The sequence below is a fragment of the Manis pentadactyla genome, chromosome 1 (genome assembly GCF_030020395.1).
Source record: "Manis pentadactyla isolate mManPen7 chromosome 1, mManPen7.hap1, whole genome shotgun sequence".
In the NCBI taxonomy this organism is placed as follows: Eukaryota; Metazoa; Chordata; class Mammalia; order Pholidota; family Manidae; genus Manis; species Manis pentadactyla.
This window is the reverse complement of record NC_080019.1, coordinates 19,940,947-19,961,766: the sequence shown is the minus strand read 5'-3', so window position 1 is coordinate 19,961,766 and position 20,820 is coordinate 19,940,947. Positions and strand designations below refer to the sequence as shown.

General features: G+C 39.8%; 1 protein-coding gene across 3 annotated transcripts in view; it reads right to left on the bottom strand.

Annotated features, from left to right (window-relative positions):
* ARHGAP10 (Rho GTPase activating protein 10) overlaps window positions 1–20,820 on the bottom strand; it is a 277,456-nt gene that overhangs the window by 150,394 nt on the left and 106,242 nt on the right. For all 3 annotated transcript variants that reach the window (XM_036910129.2, XM_057493417.1, XM_036910128.2), the window contains exons 8-10: window positions 17,015–17,144; window positions 14,212–14,318; window positions 12,406–12,500 (exon numbers count right to left, since the gene is read on the bottom strand). In XM_036910129.2, coding sequence (XP_036766024.1) covers window positions 12,406–12,500; window positions 14,212–14,318; window positions 17,015–17,144 — 332 coding nt within the window. The remainder of the gene's footprint in view (window positions 1–12,405; window positions 12,501–14,211; window positions 14,319–17,014; window positions 17,145–20,820) is intronic.

Sequence of the window (20,820 nt, the reverse complement as noted above, 5' to 3'; positions counted from 1 at the left end):
AAAAGATGCCCTTGAAAACTATACTGAAAATGACAAACATTACTGAAAGAAACTAAAGACTAAATAAATGCTAAGTCATATTCACAAATCATTAAGGCTCCATGCCGATAATATTGGTCTGTAGGTTTTTTGTAGAAATCGACTGATTGTAAAATTTACATGGAAATGCAGAGCATCTAGAATAGCTAAAACGACTTTGAAGAAGAACAGAGGAATCACACCACCTGGCTTCAAACTTACTATAAAGCCACAGCAATAATGACAGTGTGGAAATGGCAAAAGGACAGATAAATTGATCAATGGAACAAAATGAGAATCTAAAAATAGACCTACACATACACAGTCAAACGATGTAGGACACAGATCAGATGACAAAACAGTTCAATGACAGGCAGGTCCTTTTCGACAAATGGTGCTAGGATTACCAGATTATCTACATCAGAAAAATACTTAACATTCAACTTCCACACATCACACCACAGTCTTCACAGCTCACAGACCAATTGTAAAGCTTCTATAAGAAAATATAGGAAAATATCTTCACAACCTTGGGATAAAAATTTCTTAAAGTAAAGAACTCCATCAATCAAATTTTTTAAAATGATCAATCCAAATAGGTCAAGGAGACAAGGAGGGAGATACAAACTTCAAATTATAAAATAAATGAGTCATGAGAACAGAAATACAACACAAAGAATATAAGAAATAATATTGTAAAATCTTGGTAAAATAACTGGGGGCACCTACACTTACCATGGTGAGCATTTAGTAATTAATGTATTTGATAAATAATTATCGAATCACTATGTTGTCCAATTTTAAAAATGAAAAAAAATTAAAAAATTAACAACTCAACTTCATCAAAATTAGAATGTTCTTCTCATCAAAAGACACTTAGGAACGGACAGGCCACAGATCAAGGAAAATATTTACAACTAATATATTGGATAAAGGATTTGTATCCACAATACTTAAAATAACTCCTACAATTCAGTAACAAAAAGACCAACAATATAACTTTTAAATGAATAAAATATTTGAATAGATGCTTCACAACCAAAGAAACAGAAATAGCCAAGAGCACATGAAAAAGTGCTCGATATCACTAGCCGTGATGAGCTAAAATGAAAAAAGATCTAACATAGATCAAAGATTTCTAAGGAGGTGGAATACCCGGAACGCTCATTCATTGCTGGAAGGAGGGAAAAACTACTTTGGGAAACTGTCAGTTTCCTAAAAAAAAATTAATTATATATGCATATGTATATACACACACACACAAGAACACACACCATGGACCCAGCAACATCACTCCAGGGAATTTATCTAAGAGAAATGAAAACTAGCATCTACAAAAACCCTTGCATACAATTGTTCACAACAGCTTTATTCACAAAAGCGAATACTTTTCTATGACCCACACTCCAATGTCCTTCAGCATGCATTTTAACAATAAATTCATATTAATGTCAACTCAGATTTCCATTTAAATTTTGGAACCAATGTAAATGTGGTTTTCATATGCTGCTACCAACAATGCCATCTTGAGGGCAAAATCTCATACTCTGTGCAAAACAGAAAAGCTGTTTGTAAGAAATGCTGTTTCTAATTCTACCCACTCTATTTTCTACCAGTTTACCTAAGTTCTTTAAAAATAACTTCCTTTCCTACTTCCTATATGCTGGAATCTTAGTAGAGTTCTTGAATGATGCCCCATTCCTGAAAGGATAAAGCCACACAGAGCCCTTCATTTTCTAACTTTATTCATCCCCTGCACTGTAACTAATTAAGGTACTGTTACACATTTTCATTGAAACATACACCTCACAAATACATTCATGTAAAAGAAAACAATACAATTGCATTCAGTTCTGCAAACGTGCTGCAGTTGGTTTCTTCTCAAATGCATTAGAAGCCTTAAAATCAGAGCTTCTCAGTAGCAATATTGCTGACATACTGGGCCAGATGATACTTGGTTACAGAGGGCTGTCCTGTGCTGGGTGTTTGCCTCCTGGCTGACCTCTATTCATTATATGTTAGCAGCAATAGCCTGCGTGCCCCCTCCGCGCCACCAGCCCACTCCAGTTGTGACAATCTAAATGTCTCTAAACATAAAATTGCTCACAGTTTGAGATCCTGACTTAAAGGATTATCTCAGCGTGGTTTCTCAAGACTTCCTAAGATTCCTTTTGCCTTGGGCCTCCCTTCCTCTGTGTTTCCAAACTGATACCACATCTTTAAGATTCAGTTTAACAATCAATTTTTCTAGTAAGCTTTCCCAGAGCCTCGATGCCTATTGCTTCTCAGCTCCCAGAGCACTTCGGACAGACCTCTGAACTGTGACTTGTTTTGTAAATGCTCTAGTCTGTGGGTTCCGTTAAGGTCAGGCCTTCTAGTTTCTGGTTTTTCATGCATGCTCGGTGCCAAACACAGTCCGCATTGGTTTAGATACCTCAATGAACATGCTCTTAAATACACACGGATACTACTACAGTTAATGTGCTTCAGAAACATTATCCAGCCAAACTGCATGGGCTTCTAGAAGTGACATATTCTTAATTCACTCTTCTCGACTGACAAACAGTACAGTAGCATGCACATGGATGCTAATAAAGTCACTGGCAGAAAAGCACTCCAAAGTGCATATTACTTTAGATGGATAGGTGACTCCATTCTCCCACTGTCATCAGGAAAACACAAATGTGTCAATGATAAAAGTAAGAAGTATCCTGCCATGCTTTCACAAGGGACACACTAGGAACTAGGCAAAATCAAACCAAATATATTATCTGAAATGTCAGACTGATGACAGCAAAATGGGAAGCATTTTCTTTAAGCAGTGCCTGAAGAGATGTGTGGGAGAACTTCACAGAATGGTAATTATTGATCAAGCAATTGTGTGGGGGTCACAGCACAGTGTGGCATGTGGCATGTGGCAAGCATGCCAACCGAGCTAAAAGCACTTTGTAGAACACAACTGCTGGGGCAGGAGTGGGGAGAGAGGGGACGGCACTGCACCCTTCAGAGAGGAAAGCTGGGTCTCCTGACAGACTACAGCTTGCCATGGGGGAAAATCACTCCACAAAGTACCCTTCTCCAACCTAAAATGAATAGCATGACCTTTCCACAGCCCATGGTATTTAAAGTGTAGCTGGTATGAAGTACTGAATGTTTATTGTCATCTTATTAAGAGCCTTATTTTAGTTATGATAAGCCTTTATTTATAGCTGTGTCCCTCTTTTTAAACTTTACTGAAATACCGTTCACACCATAAAGTTTACCTACTTGGCGTGTGTATAATCCAATGGCGTTTAATATATTTGGAGAGTTGTATAACCATCACCAAAATCACTAGTAGGACATTTTCATCACTCCCCCCAAAAAAAACCCCATACCTATTAGCAATTAGACCCCATATCCCTCCAAACCTCCAGCCCTAGGCAGCCACTAATCTATGTTCTGTCTGTAAAGATCTACCTGTTCTGGATGTTCCATGTAAATGTAATCATATACGATATGCGGCCTTCTGTGGCTCACTCTCCTCACTAAGCATTTCAAGGTTCGTCCACGTCACAGCATGTATCACTTTCCATTCTTTTTTATGCCAAACATTTTTGTGGTGTGGATATACTATAGTATGTCTATCCATTCATCAACTGACAGACATTTGGGTTGTTTCTACTTTTTAGCTGTTATGAATAATGCTGCTAAGAATCATGTACACATTTTTATATAGACAGATTTTTTCATTTTTCATTTCTCTTGCATTTATAACTAGTGTGGAATAACATGAAGTTTTTATAGTGCCCCACAGTGGTCACAAAGTCAAGGAGAGCTATGCAAACTGCAGAGGCCCTAGACCCGCCAGGACGGCTCTTGCTGTGCAGCGAAGCTGCCACATAGCCATTCTCACCTGTGTCAGCCAGACTGCCACAGACCCTCATCCACAGCCCAGAGGAGCTCAAAAGAAGTCAGAAGTGAATGTGCGCCTGGTTCTCCCGACCTTGAAGACAGAATTCTTTAGCAGCCTGAGTAACAATCTAGTCCTTGCCTCCTCTCACACACAGGGAGCATCAGAAGACGCACAGTCTATTCTTTCAAGACACTAACCAGATGTATCCTTTACGCACTGCTCTGATAGACCGATTTAAATGTAACCCCCTTTCTGGGCATATCCCCTGGTGTGAAAGGTCTATCAACTGTTGCCAAAGGCTTTTCAGTAGTCTGATCAGAGCCCTCTCTGATCAACAGTCATGCCAGATCACAGCCCTCAGTAAGAGACTCTGACCACACTCTATCTAATACAATAACCATGGTGATTACAGTTGACATGAGGAATAGAATTTCCGGGTCATATGGTAATGCTTAACTTTTTGAAGAACTGACAAACTTTCCACAGCAGCTATACCATTTTAATTTCTCTCACCCATGTATTAAGAGTTCCAATTTCTCCACATCCTCACCAATATTTGCTATTGTATGACTTTTTTATTACAGCCATCCCCTAATAGGTGTGAAGTGCCATCTCATTGTGGTTTTGATTCGCATTTCCCTAATGACTATTGGCTAATGATGTTAAGCATCTTGTCATGTGCTTATGGGCCACTTGTATATTTTCTCTGAAGAAATGTCTAATTCAGATATTTTGCCTGTTTTTTAAATTGAGTTGTCTTTTAATTATTGAGTTATGAGTTCTTTATATATTCCAGATGTGAGTCCATTATATGATCTACAAGTTTTTCTCCCATTCTGTGAGTTGTCTTCTCACTTGTTCGATGGTGTTCTTAGGACATGTAATCTTGAATACATCATCTTACCTAAAATAGTCAAAGTTGCCTTTTAGTGAATTGAGGGGAAGAAAATGAAGCACATGTGTATCTAACAATGATAAAGCAGTAACGGCTAATGGACTCCCCATCTACCCCACCCCCAGTCATTCTCCCCTTCATTCTCATTAATAGATCCCCCCAGTATTATAACAGCATATGGATGCTGGGGGAGAAAAAAAAGAGAGCAATTTCTCCACCTCAGCATTTCTGAGCCTTCCTCACTAGAGGTAACCACACAACTAGCGGTATGTGAGCAACAGTACTATGTGTGTAACCTCAGGATGGTGTTCCTACAAGAGCCAGTGTTGTATGATAAAAGGGAGCAGGCCCCTTGGACCGAAGGTGACTGCTAAGGTAAACCATGCACAGGAGAGAGCAGCATCTGACACCGAGCAGCACGCCAGCAACCCTGACGTAACCACCTCTAGGCTTCCTAAACAAGAGAAAAAACAAACTTTTACACTGTTCGAACCATCTTATTTTGAGTTTTTCTGTTACATGCAATCAAACCTGATCCAAAGTCATGAAACAATTAAGGGAAAGCTCTTGACTCACATCCCCACAGATGAAACGCAAGCCAGGCCCCATTTTGCAGTTTATGAAATATTACCCGTTGTCACAATGTTACCTGGCTGCTTTTCCAACACAAGGAATAGAAAGTAGTGAAAACTTGTATCGGAAAAGAAGACAAAATATATTTACATTAAACACAAGCAATCAACTGTGAAACTGCTATATGAAGGTACCCAATAGGAATTTGGTACAAACTCTATCAGAAACCCATTTACAATACCCACATGCTCCAAAATGGGTTAAGTTTATTTTCCTTAAGCAGAATGTAACGCCAGAGCCCACAGTGCTGCAGTGTGTGCAGGAGAAAAGGAGGGTTGACTGACAGCTGCTTGATTGAATCTAAGCCCAGTTCTGTCACTTCTAAGCAACAATTCAATTTCATTTAATGCAGTTCAAATTTGGCGAATGCCCACCACAGAGAAAGCACTGCATTTGGTATTGCACTATCCAGGAATACCAGGACAGGGCTTTTACCCTCATGGAATTCATAACCTAATAGACAAGAAACAAATTACTTGTAATTCCCAGTAGTCTATTTGGCCTGGAACTGCAGAAAGAGACAAGAGAAGAGAAGCTCATTCAAACTTTTCACTAAATAAATGCCTTCAAAACCTCAGAATTAGGGTAGAGACTTCAAAGTATACTCCCCCTCCCTCCCTCCCGATTTCGCTCCAGAAGTTGGAGACCAGTGGCAACACGGTGACAGGGGGATGGCAGAAACCTAAGGGTTCCCACCAACACTACCCCTGGGAACATCAAATCTGAACAGCTGTTTCCCTGTTTAGAAATGAGCAAATAAACCAAAGACAACAAGGAGTCTGTATTCCACTGAAAAGTAGTGTGATCCTGAAGACGCAAGGAGATACATACATGAAAGAAGCTATTTTCCAAATTAACCAAAAAGCTCTAAAGACTTACTATAAGCATGTATTACTTTTGAAAAAAATATTTCTATAATATTTGTATTTATATGAAGACTGAATTAATATAACTATATAAAATGTTGGATCCCATAAAGGAACCTTTATTGTCCCACAGATTCTTGGAAAACTTACAAAAACCGATCAATATCTCACATCTGCACGCTACTAAAAATGCCTATTAGGTGTCCCAGAAGCAAAATTGAATTAGGCAGCTGGACAGAAGAACTTGGAGCTCAGAAAAAAGATCCAGGTAGAATAAACAGATGTGGGGTTACCAATAGGGACGGCACTTAAAGTCATGAGACCGGACAAAGTCATAAGGGGTAGGGGTAAGGGAGGACTGAGCCCCAGAGAATTCCAATAGCACAAGTCAGGGAAATGAGGAACCGGCAGTGAGCTTAAAAGGGAAAAGCAAGTGGGGGAGGTGGGGGACCAGCAGCTGCGATGTCCTCGGGCAAGTGAAGCGAGTGTATCACGGGGGACAGAGTGACTGGCCATGTCAGCAGCCGCTGCCAGGAAAGAACAGGAGGACTGAGCCCTGGATGCAGCATGTGGAGATCGTGATGACCTCCACAGAAGCAACTGCCGTGGAGAGGTGCCGGCAAAGGCCCAATGAGAGAGGGCGACAAAGAGAACAGAAGGAAGGAAACGTGAGGACTGAATACAACAGCTTTTAAAGGAGCTTTGCCTTTTATGAGGAGAGAGAAATGGGCAGGAGATGAAAAGGAAGATGGGTGAGACGGTTTTTTCACTGGGGGGGCGGTGGTGGTATTCTTTTCAGATAGATGAAGTAAGAATACTTGACATGCTGAAGGCCATAATCCAGTAGAAAGGGCAAATGTCAACAGAAAGCAAAGGAAAAACGGCTTGAGTGACATCCCAGAGTACTAGAGAGAGGATGTGAAGAGGGAATGGAAACCACGGGCAAGGTAGGCCTTGTGAGAAGCACAGCCAGCTCGCAGCCATGGAGGGAAGGCAGTGTGTCTGGGCTCCGTGGTGGAATGGGTGGATGTGGCTGGGGAACATCTCTAATTACTTCCATTTTCACAACAAAACAGGACACAAACTCCTCAGGCAAGGGAAGCAGTGTCAGAGGCTTAGAGAGGAAAATACGATATATTCATTAACTAGAGAATGAAGGAACTAAGAAAATAGTACATGATTCATAGTTAGAATGAATGGCCTATTTGAGGCTAATCCCAGTGAAAATGGTTCAGTGTCTCTTGAGGAAGGGACTGAACCTTGCCCAAGCTGGGGGTTGTGCAAACAACTATAATAAAGGAAGAGAAGGGCACTGGAGTTGAGTATATTTAAAAGAATGACTATAATGATGAACTATGGAATGTAGACAAGGTAAGGAAGGAGGGGTGTGAGCAGGCCGAGTAACAGAAGGATCAAAGGATTACGGGCCTTGATGGGGAATCTAAGGATAGTTGGTAGAAAAAAAGCAGAAAAGAACAGAATGTGGCATCAGAAAGAGAAAGGTTTGCAATTGAAATTATAAAGGGGTTGCAGGCAAGATCAAAAAATGAGCATAGGAAGGCATGGCTGGTAGAATGAAGAGCTAGATGCCTGAATGAAGGACAGAAGCTCCAGGAGTCCAGAGGCGAAGTGCTACAAGGATTATCTGAAGTAACACTGACACTGTGAAATACGCCAGGCAGAGAATAAAGACCATATGGTATCACGTGTATGTTGAATCCAAAAAAAACAAATGAACAAAACAGAAATAGATGCATAAACACAGAGAAAAGACGGGCTGCTTGCTGTGGTAGGGAGCTACGGGGAGAAGAAGGAGGGCAGGTGAGGGGAAAAGGAGGGAAAAACTTCATCACAATTACAAAATAAATGAATCACAAGGATAAGTACAGCATAGGGAATATAGTGAATAATATTATGACATCTTTGTATGGTGACAGACGGTAACTATACTTATTGTGGTGAGCATTTCATAATATATATGTAATTGTTGAATCACTGTTGTATACCTGAAACCAATATTGTATATCACTATATTTCAATTTAAATGAACACATATGTACATAAAGAGAAAGAACCAAGAATTGTAAACAGAGGAGAACTGGAGATATACCATATAAAGAGCTAGAGATTCTTAAAGCAGTTCAACAAAAAGTAAGAAAAATAAGGATAATTTTATGAAGGTTTCACATGAGCAACATTGTGGTTACTAGATTCCCCCCATTATCAAGTACCCCCCACGTACCCCATTGCAGCCACTGTCCATCAGTGTAGTAAGATGCTATAGAGTCATTACTTGTCTTCTCTGTGCTATACTGCCTTCCCAGTCTCCCCCCTATATTATGTGCGCTAATCATAATGCCCCTTAATCCCCTTCTCCCTCCCTCCCCACCTGCCATCCCCATCCCGTTTCTCTTTGGTAACCGCTAGTCCCTTCTTGGAGTCTGTGAATCTGCTGCTGTTTTGTTCCCAAATGAGGGAAATCATTTGGTACTTGTCTTTCTCCACCTAGCTTATTTCACTGAGCATAATATCCTCCAGCTCCATCCATGTTGTTGCAAATGGTAGGATTTGTTTTCTTCTTATGGCTGAATAATATTCCATGTGTATATGTACCACATCTTCTTTATCCATTCATCTACTGATGGACACGTAGGTTCCTTCCATATTTTGGCTATTGTAAATAGTGCTGTGACAAACATAGGGGTGCATATGTCTTTTTTAATCTGAGAACTTGTTTTCTTTGGGTAAATTCCTAGAAGTAGAATTCCCAGGTCAAATGGTATTTCTATTTTTAGTTTTTTGAGGAACCTCCATATTGCTTTCCACAATGGTTGAACTAATTTACATTCCTACCAGCAGTGTAGGAGGGCTCCCCTTTCTCCACATCCTTGCCAGCATTTGTTTTTCCTTGACTTTTGGATGTTGGGTATCCTAACTGGTGTGAGGTGATATCTCATTGTGGTTTTAACTTGCATTCGTCTGATGATTAGCAATGTGGAGCATCTTTTCATGTGCCTGTTGACCACCTGAATTTCGTCTTTGGAGAATTGTCTGTTTAGATCCTCTGCCCATTTTTTAATTGGGTTATTTGCTTTTTGGGTGTTGAGGCATGTGAGTTTTTTATATTTTGGGCATTAACCCCTTATCAGATATGTTGTTTACAAATATATTCTCCCATACTGTAGGATGCCTTTTTGTTCTGCTGATGGTGTCCTTTGTTGTACAGAAGTTTTTTAGTTTCATGTAGTCCCACTTGTTCATTTTTTATTTTGTTTCCCTTGCCCAAGGAGATGTGTTCAGGAAAAAGTTGCTCATGTTTATATTCAACAGAGTTTTGCCTGTTTTCTTCTAAGAGTTTTATGGTTTCATGACTTACATTCAGGTCTTTGATCCATTTTGTGTTTACTTTCATCTATGGGGTTAGACAGTGATCCAGTTTCATGCTCTTACATGTAACTGTCCAGTTTTGCCAACACTAGCTGTTGAAGAGGCTGTCATTTCCCCATTGTATGTCCATGGCTCCTTTATCATATATTAATTGGCCATACATGTGTGAGTTTATATCTGGACTCTCTATTCTACTCCATTGATCTACGGGTCTGTTCTTGTGCCCCTACTGGGTTTCTTCTGAACGATCCCCAGCAATCTAACCCTACATGACCACAACCGGATTCATCACCTGCCTCCATCCCCAGTTCCACCTTGGTTCTCCATCAACTGGTAAATGGCACCACCTAGTTGCTTAAGCCAGATACCTTCTCCTGGACTTCACCCTATATACCAACATCCAAGTTATCTCTAAATTTATCTTTAAAAATCTCCTTCAGATCCCCTAGCCCCCATTCCCACCGCCACAAGACTAACCTAAGGCCCTTTCACCTGCTCTGGCCATCTCCAAACCTTTCTGGACATTGCCAAAGTGAGTTTTGAAAAACCCATCAGCTACTGCCCTGCTTAAAGCCATTTAATGGATTAGGCTCGAAAACCTCAAGGTCAGGCCCCTGCCCCCATCTCAAGCCTCTTCTCCTCTCTCCCTGTCCGCTCCAGTGATTCTGGGTGTCTCCAGGGACCTCCAATGCGCCCTGCCCTCCCTTGTCTGCAGGACTTCACATAGGCTATTCACTATGCCTGGAATATGAGTCTCAGTCCCAGCTGACTCCAAGTAACCCCTCAGTTATCAGTTAGATGTCAAATCCTCTGTATAACTCTGACCATCTAGGCTAGACTAGTGGTCCCCTTGCTGTGAGTTCCCAGAAAGCAGCTCTGGGTGCCAGCAGGAGTCAATCAGAAATTTCTGCGAGAAGGAAGCTGAAAGGGTAGGGATCCAGGTCCGTATTCCACTTTATTAAAGGAACTTTCTTTTTACATCGATATGTTAAAATGTAAAAAGTACATTTATATGTGAAATTTTATTCAAAAAGAGGGTCTCCCTATAAAGCAGTTTGAAAACCACTAGGATACATGACTTCTAAAGTCCTCCCCAGTTTTGAGAATCTCCTTATAAAGTATTAACCTTTATAGATTAAAATACCTCCCCATAATCCCTTGCCAAACTGTGAGGAATAGAAAGTGGATGCAATCATAATAAGGATCATGGTTTATGAAGAGCATTTTGCGTAATCAAGTCTTAAGAGAAAATATGGGATTAAACAAATTATATTAAAACAATATATGAAATTACTACTAGCACCCTGTTTTCAAAACAAATGAGATTAACGTAGTAGACATCTAGGTTAACTGCTAACTCACCTTCATCAATTACTTAGTAAATATCAAATTACACAGTAATTCTCCAAGTCCTATACCATGGCAGTTAAGAGCTTGGACTCTAGAGGCTGAATGCAGGAGTTCAAATCTCAGCTCTTCCACTTACTAGTTACACGACTTGGGAGAATCACTTAAAGTGTCTATGCCCCAGATTCTTACCATAAAATGGGAAGGCTGATCTCTAGCTGGTAGAGCTATAGTGAGGATTCAATGAGATAAAGCATGGAAGAACTTAGAACACTGTGTGTGTGTGTTAGAAAGGACTCAATAAATGCTCACTACGGGTGTGTGCGCCATACACACACATGTCAGGCTGTGCCACACAGCCTGAATCGCAAAGTTTTTGAACCTGTCCTCACTGGCTTAAAATTTAGCCTCTCTCACAATAACATTCTCTTCCACTTTTTTCCAATGGTGGCAAAATCCTTATTAAGCTACCTGTCCTTTTCATGGTAGTGCCAAATTTATCATGGTGCTTAAGGGCACATTTATTATGTACTTGGTCTTGAATTCATTTATTGGAAAGTAAAGCATAGATTGTCCCTCTCTGCACTAACCCCTGATTATATCATCTGAGGGAAGAGTAAGCATTAAGTATTTTTGTGTCTTGGGTCCTGACCCGAAATGAACTTTTTGTTTAAAAAACCTTTACACTGTAAACTTTTATTCTACAGGTATGAACGGCCTCATCTCAGGACCACTGTTAACCAAAACCAGGACAGGTAAGGAACCGCCACACTGTGAGCCCCCTAGCGGTCTTCCTCAGCACTACAGGAAGGCACAGAAAGAAAGGCCAGAGAAGTAGTCATCCTGCCAGATGAACTGTTTTCTTTTTTTACTTCCTCCTCTGCAGAAAGATTCTTTTACAACTAAATAACTGAAAGTCATACAAGAAAAAAAAAAAAAGAACTAGCCTTTGAATAAACATACAAAGTGTAGATACTGAAAAATTCCAACACACAAAAATCAGTATTGTTCTGTATTAATCGCCAACAACATCTCTTTTTAGCTTTGTCACCCACTTGCTCACTTTTACTCATTATTCTTTTAGTGCCACAAATGAGGCTTGGATCAACAATGTTCCAAGGTTATTTTTTAAGTGACAACACTGGTTACAATGACTTCAAACTTCAGGCAAGATTCAGCTACTACTCCACAGCTGAACACAGTAACCAAGACTAAACAGTTCACAAGGAAGACACAGACCTGGAAATGTAACAAAATAACATTCTTTCAGGCCACGGAAAATCTCAGGTGCAATCAATTTCCTTTTTTTTAAATCATTTTTTTAAATGACTCTTTCAGTAAGTCCAATAATTCCAATAACTCACCGGTCAGCAGCTTCTACATCAAAACAGAACCTTCTGTCGATGGAGTCAGTATGCCTTTTGGTACATTCTTTCAAAAAGAATGCCTCTCCATCCCCCTGCAAATAATCATTTTAAACGTTCTCAAAAACTGAAGTATAAACACATACACACTAAGGCACCTATCCTGGTAGTGCAGGCACCGAAGTTCAAGATTGTAAGAACCTTCATTCTATTCTCTTTTGAATTTGTTTAAACACTATTTATAATCACTTTGTCCTCCTCCTTTTCTTATGGTTTTCTAGATCTTGCTTTGATTACAGTAATGTTAAAGCAGACCTCCTAAGTGCTAATTTGAAAAGGTGGATTAACTGTACAGTTTCTACATGCTAGAATATGTTATTCTCACATTTTGTTTTTTAAAATAATGATAATTTGTTTTTTTCCTATTATGTTATACCATATGTAATAGTCAATATGTGACCATTTTTGACCTATACAAATTTTAGTTCCCTATGACTCTACCTGTGGGCCCCAGATTAGCAGCTGTGATCATCTAGATCAAGCTAGAACCACTCAATGTGGTTTATTGTTTCCTAAGTGAATCATCCCAAACTTAAATTTATTTAATTTTTAAAAATACGGTACCATTTTACCTCACTAAACCACCTTCTCTATAAGCATTCAAAAGAGGTAGAAGATGGGGGACAGAAGCAGTGCAGGACACAGTCCTCAACAGAGAACCATCAGAAATCTGAGTACGTAATTCTAGAACATGTTACTATTTCCTAGAATGTGAGAATCTCCAAACATTACACAAACTGAGATACACAAACATTTAAAATCTCATAGTCATTATATATAGTCTAAAATATATTTTTTATTCCTTGGTGGTTGAAACATAATGACATCACTAAGGAAATATGTCTGAGGAGGCTGAGTTAGCTCCGACAGGAACCTACACTCAGACCCCATGCTCAAGCCTTCCGGAGTGACATTCTCCCTTCCTCCACTTCTCTCGGTCCAATTTTCCATGCCTATTTCATTATTTAAAAAACTGCTTTTGTATTATAAGCTGCTTTAAATATTTCGTTTTTTCAGTAAGATGCAAAGCATATATAAATAGATATAAGCTTGGGTTAATTCTGTAGTCACCTAAACAAAATGATACCCATCCACCCAGCAAACAATAAATTAGCCTAAAAAAAAATGTTACCAATTATGTTCAATATTGGTGGGAAGAGCTTTGTCTACAAACCGTCAATTATTGTTATGAGCTGAAGCTTCTACATAAAACACAGAGGATCACCTTTCCTACACAGCCAGCTACTGTGGTCATCTTGCTCTTTTCTTGCTCTCTATCATGTGTTATTTTGTTTATTTCAGTGGGAGCTTACCTAAGTAAGAATTTTTAAAGTCTGAGTGAAAAACAGTAAAATTCATTATAGATCATCTATTCTATAAAGGTTTTCAGGCCGTGAATATATGTGCACACATCAGATCACTGTAAACACTAACCTGACAGACCACTGAGTCATGAAAGCTTGTTTCAGGTATTAACTTTATATTCTAAGAGCACTGACATACAAGGAGTATACTCTTCCCTTATTGAAAAGAAAAAAAAATCTGACCATAAAAACCCACACATACAACTCAAAAACCGCAAGTTATCGCTTGTTGTTCCATGGCCTCTTTTACTTAGAAGCAAAAGAATGTTTAGCCCTAAAAACAAAATACGTTTTTTCATTGGTGAACATAAACACCATTAAAAATGTCACCCTCAAAAACTTTCTCTCCCATAGAATACAAAGTATAAAAACAAATACTCACAAGTTTACCCCCAGATCTATGCTCAAATGGGATGATGTTGAACTTCTTGGCCGCTTTCCGATACATGCAGTAGTGCTTCACCCAACTGGAACCAAAAGGAGCCGGCCCTTCAACAAGAAATAGAACTTTATATTTTTCCTCCTAATTAAGCAGATATGCAGAATTGCAAACATATCACTAAAGCAGAAACAACCAATAAGCAGCAACGGATAAAAACTCAAGGAAACAAATCAGCAGAGCTACTGTTCTTATTAAAAGGGAAAAGCAGGGGAAATAAGAAGCCTCAGAGAGATCATTTCAGAGACTATCCTAATAATTTGCCATGATACAGAAGTGATGAAAGGACATATTTTTCAAATAGTTTGCCAGCCTGTTAGCCCTCACCTCAAAATCTCTTACTTGTGAGCTATAACTTTTGCTTGTTTCCAGATATCAAGAGCTTTAGGAGAGTTTCAAGAGTTACCGTCAATATATGATGGTTTGGGGTTCAATTGTGGCCTCTTAAAAGGATACAACTGTAGAATCGCAGTGCTGAGAAAAAGCATCTAGTCTAGAAACCCACCTAGAGCTTTAAGCCTGATCTAGCACCTCAGTGAGCAGCTGTCCTTAATGATGCTAAAGCTAAGCTTCAAACGAAGTATGAGGAATACAGGGTGAGGTGTCCACAGATGCACCAGGATGGTCGCAGAACCACTGTTCACCTCTCACTAAGTTAGCATTACCACCATCCAAGCTCTTCAAAGTCAGTGGTCTATTCAGGGGTACCTAGCATTTAGAATTGCATGTGCCAGGAAAGGTCCAATGATAACAAAAGTTAGGCCCAACAGCGTTTAATAACTTTATCTTTTGCCAAGTAAACACATTTGTTAAAGAAGCAATTACCATCTTTTATCACCATCATTTCATCCAGAAACCAGCCAACCTTCTATACCTAAAAATCAAGGACAAGCTAAGGATGGAAAAGACAACTCATCTGAAAGGAATACACTTACCTGCAGGAAAAGCCTATTACATTATCTTGCTGGGGGTGAGGGAAAAGATGTGAGGGGTAACTAGACCACAATAGATCTCATCTCAGGCCATCACCAGGGCAAAGGCCAGAAATCAGGAACCACTGGTGTGCCTGTTATGAATAGCTAGCACATGTATCGTGTTCTGGGGGTCACAAAAATATCGCACAGATACTTCATTCAATACAAAGAAAGAAGACCTCAAAGGAGATGGTGTGTTATTGTCTTTTTAATCTAAAAAAAACAAGCTTAAACCAAATGCCTGAGATGACAAAGCCTAACTTCAAATCAGTGTCTCTGGCCCCAAATATCAAGGTCTCCCCACTAACTAAGCCATCATCCCCTACTGACCTCCACCTGACCCTAGTCAACTGGCTCTGAGCATAAAGGCTTTTCACACCCATCCAAGCTTCAGGCAATAACACAAGAGAGAGTGTGACACACTCGAATTTCAGACTGACAACTCCAGCATACAGGAGCTGCCCCACCTAGGGAATTTTCATATTGGTAATTGAGGCAATAATAGTACCTTCACTTCACAGAGTTTTTTAATAGATTAAATGAGACAAGTTGCAAAAAGAGCTTAGCACCGTGCCTGGCATACAGTTAACAAGAGAAGAATTTTGCCACTATTGTTTTTGTTTTCACATCTAGTTTCAGCCCAGTTCCTCTCAAAACCAGTAAGAAACAGTTATGAATCTGAAAATTAAAATTTCCTGTGATTTCCACTTGACCAAATAATACAAAAGTTCTATCGTTTTTATGTCTTTAATTTTTCACTCAGTTCTTTCAAATTCAGTAAGAAGATAGAACATGAGAAAAATGCAGAGTTTTTCACTGACAGTCATGAAGACTATGATAGCCCAGATTAAATAAGGACAAAGGGGAAAATAATCATCTTTCTGCTGGCTGCATATAACATCAACTTCAATTCAAAGTACAGATACTGCACAGCTGCACCCTGAGTACTGCGCTACTGAACTGGTCGGTTTGAGAGTCCTCTAAGTCAGCCACATTTAACAATGTATGAAGACTACAAAGCACCTTGACTACAGCCAAGGGTGGGAAGGGAGGCAAGTAGTAAACAGAGAAACATTTGCACATTCTCCTCTTTCTACTCCCAAGTAATCAGGTTCTACAGTTGAGCAAGTAAACTTTGAGGGATCAACTGTTCAAATAAGACCCAACTGTCAAAAGTGTGAGTTTTGGGGTGTCTTAATTTTCAAATGAAGGACACTCTCTGCAATGGTTATTCACTAACAGCAGTACTACTAGAAATTCTGTGAGATGATTAATTTCTATAGCCACCTGCAATCACCCTGATGATTTTAGTACAAACAATCTCGGATTGCTATGGCAAGAAATAATGTGAAGGAAGAAGAGAAGTATGTCCTTCTTGACTTTAACATACGGAGAAACAGGGAGGAGGCTCGGGGGAGGCGTGTGTATGTATACAAGTGTGTGTGCTGTGATGAGGACCAGGTGAGGAGAAAGAAACAGATGATATTCCGTCTAGCTTTCAGCCCTAAGCCAAGTTCTGACTCCCTTACAAGCAGGTTTTAGCCAAATGTGGATTGATTTTGGGGAGTTTGACTGGAAAGAAAGGGCTCATAGGATTTAATTTCATTGTTCCCTCCCTAGAGTAGGAATGTATTTTCCCCATAAATGCAAAATATACCTTCGAGGGAACAAAGAAAGTGGGAGAAATAATTATTCCAAAAATAGAGAAATTACAGAAAGAACTTTAAAATGATTTTTTGCTAGTCATTCATCACTGTTGGAGGGCCTCTTACTTTTTTCCTGCACATACAGGTAGCCTTCTGCTGTGAACTGGCTCGCTCGTTTATGGTCTTTGGGATTCTGTCTGATTTTATTCATAAGCTCTTCTACTTCTGACCTTGTTCCTTCAAAACGATTCCGAGTCTGAAATGGATTAAAAAACACATAAGTTTTAAATTATCACAAGTTTTTTCAAATACATTTTTAAGTCTCTGGGTGAATGTAATTAAATTTGTAGGAATTGTCTATAAATTTCTCAAAGTATACCCATCCTTTCCAGTGTGTCTTTTTGTTAAGATCACCATTAAAGGGAAAATATTAGTGGTAAAATAGCTAATAGAGGAATCTAAGCCAAGGTAACTACAGTTATTTGCTCTTGAAACTATGCAACACAAACAATGATTCCATTATTTGACATAAAAATTCCTGCCCCCATATCTCCCAATACTAAAATCTCAGATTTGTTTAAAAAACAGGTCGTAAAATATCTGGAAAGTCTGGGCAACAATCAGTCTGACCCATTGTTACTCGTAGCACCAAGCAATGTGTCAAAGTATTCAGATTCTGAAAAATTTAGTTCTTCTGTGCAAATAAACATGAGTATCATTTTTTTTTCCAGGTCATATCAATTGCACTTGAAAATGACATTTCTTCTCAGAAAAAAAGAAGGGAGAAAGCATTCCACCTACAGATAATGTCTTTGATATCTGAAGAAACAAATCTCATTTCTGACACCCAGGAGACTTGCTGTGCCAATATCTCTGTCAAGCAGTTACACGGAAAACGTATATGCAAAGGTGAAGGGACGAAATCACTAAGGCAATTATGATGAGTCAGCACCACTGAGCTTCTGGGCATTTCTTCAATCCACACGCAAAAATAATTCTATTAACACCAAAAAACTGCTGATGTGGAACTGTGGAGGAGCTGAGATGAGAAATTATTATTGATATCTCTCCTCTCTCCTCCTACAATGGACAGGGTTACCAACGGTCCTAAGAGCAGGGAAAATGGAAGAACGGTACATATATTGTAGGGGCATGGGGAGTCTGATAAATGAAGATTGTAAATGGAAAGCTTATCTGCAGACGCTTATTTTAAAAAGAAGCAGAGACTTCTTAACAAACCCGTTTATGTACTAGAAGCAAAGGCAGAGCTTTGAAAAGGAGAGGAAATTATTTGTTAATGGCCAGCTCCCTCTCTGTTCCCATGCCTCATGCCTCTAGGATATCTTGCCCCCATCTTAACACTGTTTATACCCTGGTTTTGTCTGCCTCCTTTGTCACTTTGCTGAGATTCCTCTCAACCCTCATTTCTGGCCACCTGTGTGAAATATTTATACACATACATCTATACACACACACGCGTATGTGGGCCATATATGTACAGATGCCAGCAAGCACATGAGCGCACACATATGTTCCTAGGAACCTAGTGAGCTGCATCCAATACTCTCGTTACTTAGGCTACTGCTCCAATTGTCCCAGATCTGACCAAAAAAGAGCCCTTCTAGCTGACTCGTGTCTTTCAGTAATTCCTTACTTTTCTGGTCCAAAAGGGCATCCCAAGTTCATCTTAATGCTTTCCCCAGTCCTGGAATTGGCTATTTTCTGCCATTTCCCCAAAGGCGCCCTTGTTCCATTTAGTGGAATGTAGTGTGAAGAAACCAAAATCTGAGCACAACGTGCTCACAGCTAAGGGGGTGTCACTGCTTCTACGCCTTCTCGGCAGACAAACTGAGAAAACACATGTATGTACACATACCCACATATTCCTACTTCTGTACCTATCTACACATTGAAAAATCCGTGAGTTCATACCAGGAAGATTAATTCCAGTCCAGTACTTCAGGTTTCTTCTAGTCATCTGTTCAATGTGGGTGCACAATCTCCCAAGCACTTGGACCACCTCTTCTGCAGGTGCCTCTGTACCCGCCCCACCTTCCCCGGCAGCCCCTGCTGGAGCCCCTCCACCGCCCTCACTGCCTATTTCCTCAGGTGCTTATGGCTCTGCACTGTGCAAGGGGAGGTTTTTACCATTTTAGGTAAATCACAAATGGGTGAAAATTACTTTTCATTAAACCTAAACACAAACAACAGAATGGCTAAAACTTAGCAATCTACAATTTTACATTCCAGGTGTATATAAGATATCATCAAATAATAATAATGCAGACTGTAAACATACAGTGGATATTATTAGTGTTCACACTGTGACTGGCACTACTGAAAGCACTTGACTGTGCGTCATTGCTCAAAATAACCTATAAGATAGACTAGCGCCACGCTATCCACTGTCAATAAAATAACCATTGTCGTATTATATCCTTTCCTTTCCTTGCATGCTTTAGTAAATAAACAAATTTGTAAATAAACCAGTCTTAAGGTAAGCCTTAAAAATAAATATTTTATTACATCACCTATTTGGAGGGGGGTAATTAAATTTGGAGACTAAGCTGGAATTCAGATACATCTAAGTACATCTGGAAAACTGGAGGGTCAGGCTTAGCACGGGACCACTCCCACATTAAGGGGAAATGGAAGAGGTGAGTGAGGAGCTGTTCCCACTAAGTTTTACCCAGAAGTAAGGCTTTAAAGGCAAATGGCAAAGGCTAATTCCACAGACGGATTAACATTTTTCATTTAAGTTTCCTACCCTAGGCCCATGACCTCATTCAGGGAGCAAAGGGAGGCTGAGTATGATTAACATACAAAGAGGGTTCCAGAAACAGCTGCAATACATCAGAGGTGGACCCCAGGCAGCACTGCTTCAGTGACCTTCCAAAGCAACACAAAAGGGACAGGAACACAAGGGACACATGGACACACTCACATGCCCCTCACTGCGCCCACCACATAATCCCCTTAAGCGCTCTACACATAGGGAGGTGGCAGGAAAAGGGAAGGTTTGGGACAGATCCCAGGTAGGTGATCAAGTGTAAATCCCTATGTGACCTTCCACTGGGGTGAGGGAAGCTCGGGTCAGAACTGGTGAGGGGCGGAAGCGGGCTGTGGTCCACCAGCAGCACCTAAATCTGGGTTCCTACAATTAAAGGGACTCCCATGTTCCCCACAAGTTGCTACGGCCCACAGAAACCGACGGCCATCTCAACATATTCCCCAACTCTAACGTTTACTGACCCCAGACACACCACAAGTGACCTCTTTACACCCACCACTAACTCTGAAACTAACCACTCAGCCCTGGAGTGTATCAGCCTGGGTTCCAGTGCAGGTCCTGACCTCAAAGAAGGACGGCTTTCACTAAGTTATTTTCCCTCATTTTCCTCATCTGCAAAATTGGAATAAAAATATCTACACTGTAGGACTTTCATGAAGACTAAACATATACAATCCAAATGGAACACACAGTAACACAGTAACACCTGGCACGTGGTGACAATAGATTTCGGTGGCATTATAATCATTATTACAGTTCAGTCACTGAAGGGTAATCACAACAACTCCCTAACAAAGAGAATCTCCAATATCAAACTAGCAGTTTATTATTTTCAATCTGATTGAGAAGAGTATATTTTATATATTTTTTTCAGATTCAAAAAACTAATCCCAACATTAACAAAGAGCGAAGGACATAAACAGTTGTTTTGGAGCAAAAAGAAAAGCTATTAACAAGATTAAAAGTAACCATAAATCTATTTATCAGAATAACCATGTTCATGTTTTTACACAATTACTTCCAACCTCTTTTTGTTTCTTAAACATACTTCATCATTTTGGTGTTCCACTTTCCTCACAACACTGTAACAAAAATCGTTGCACAGACTGTAAATTCTTCTAAACCATTCTAGGGATTCTTT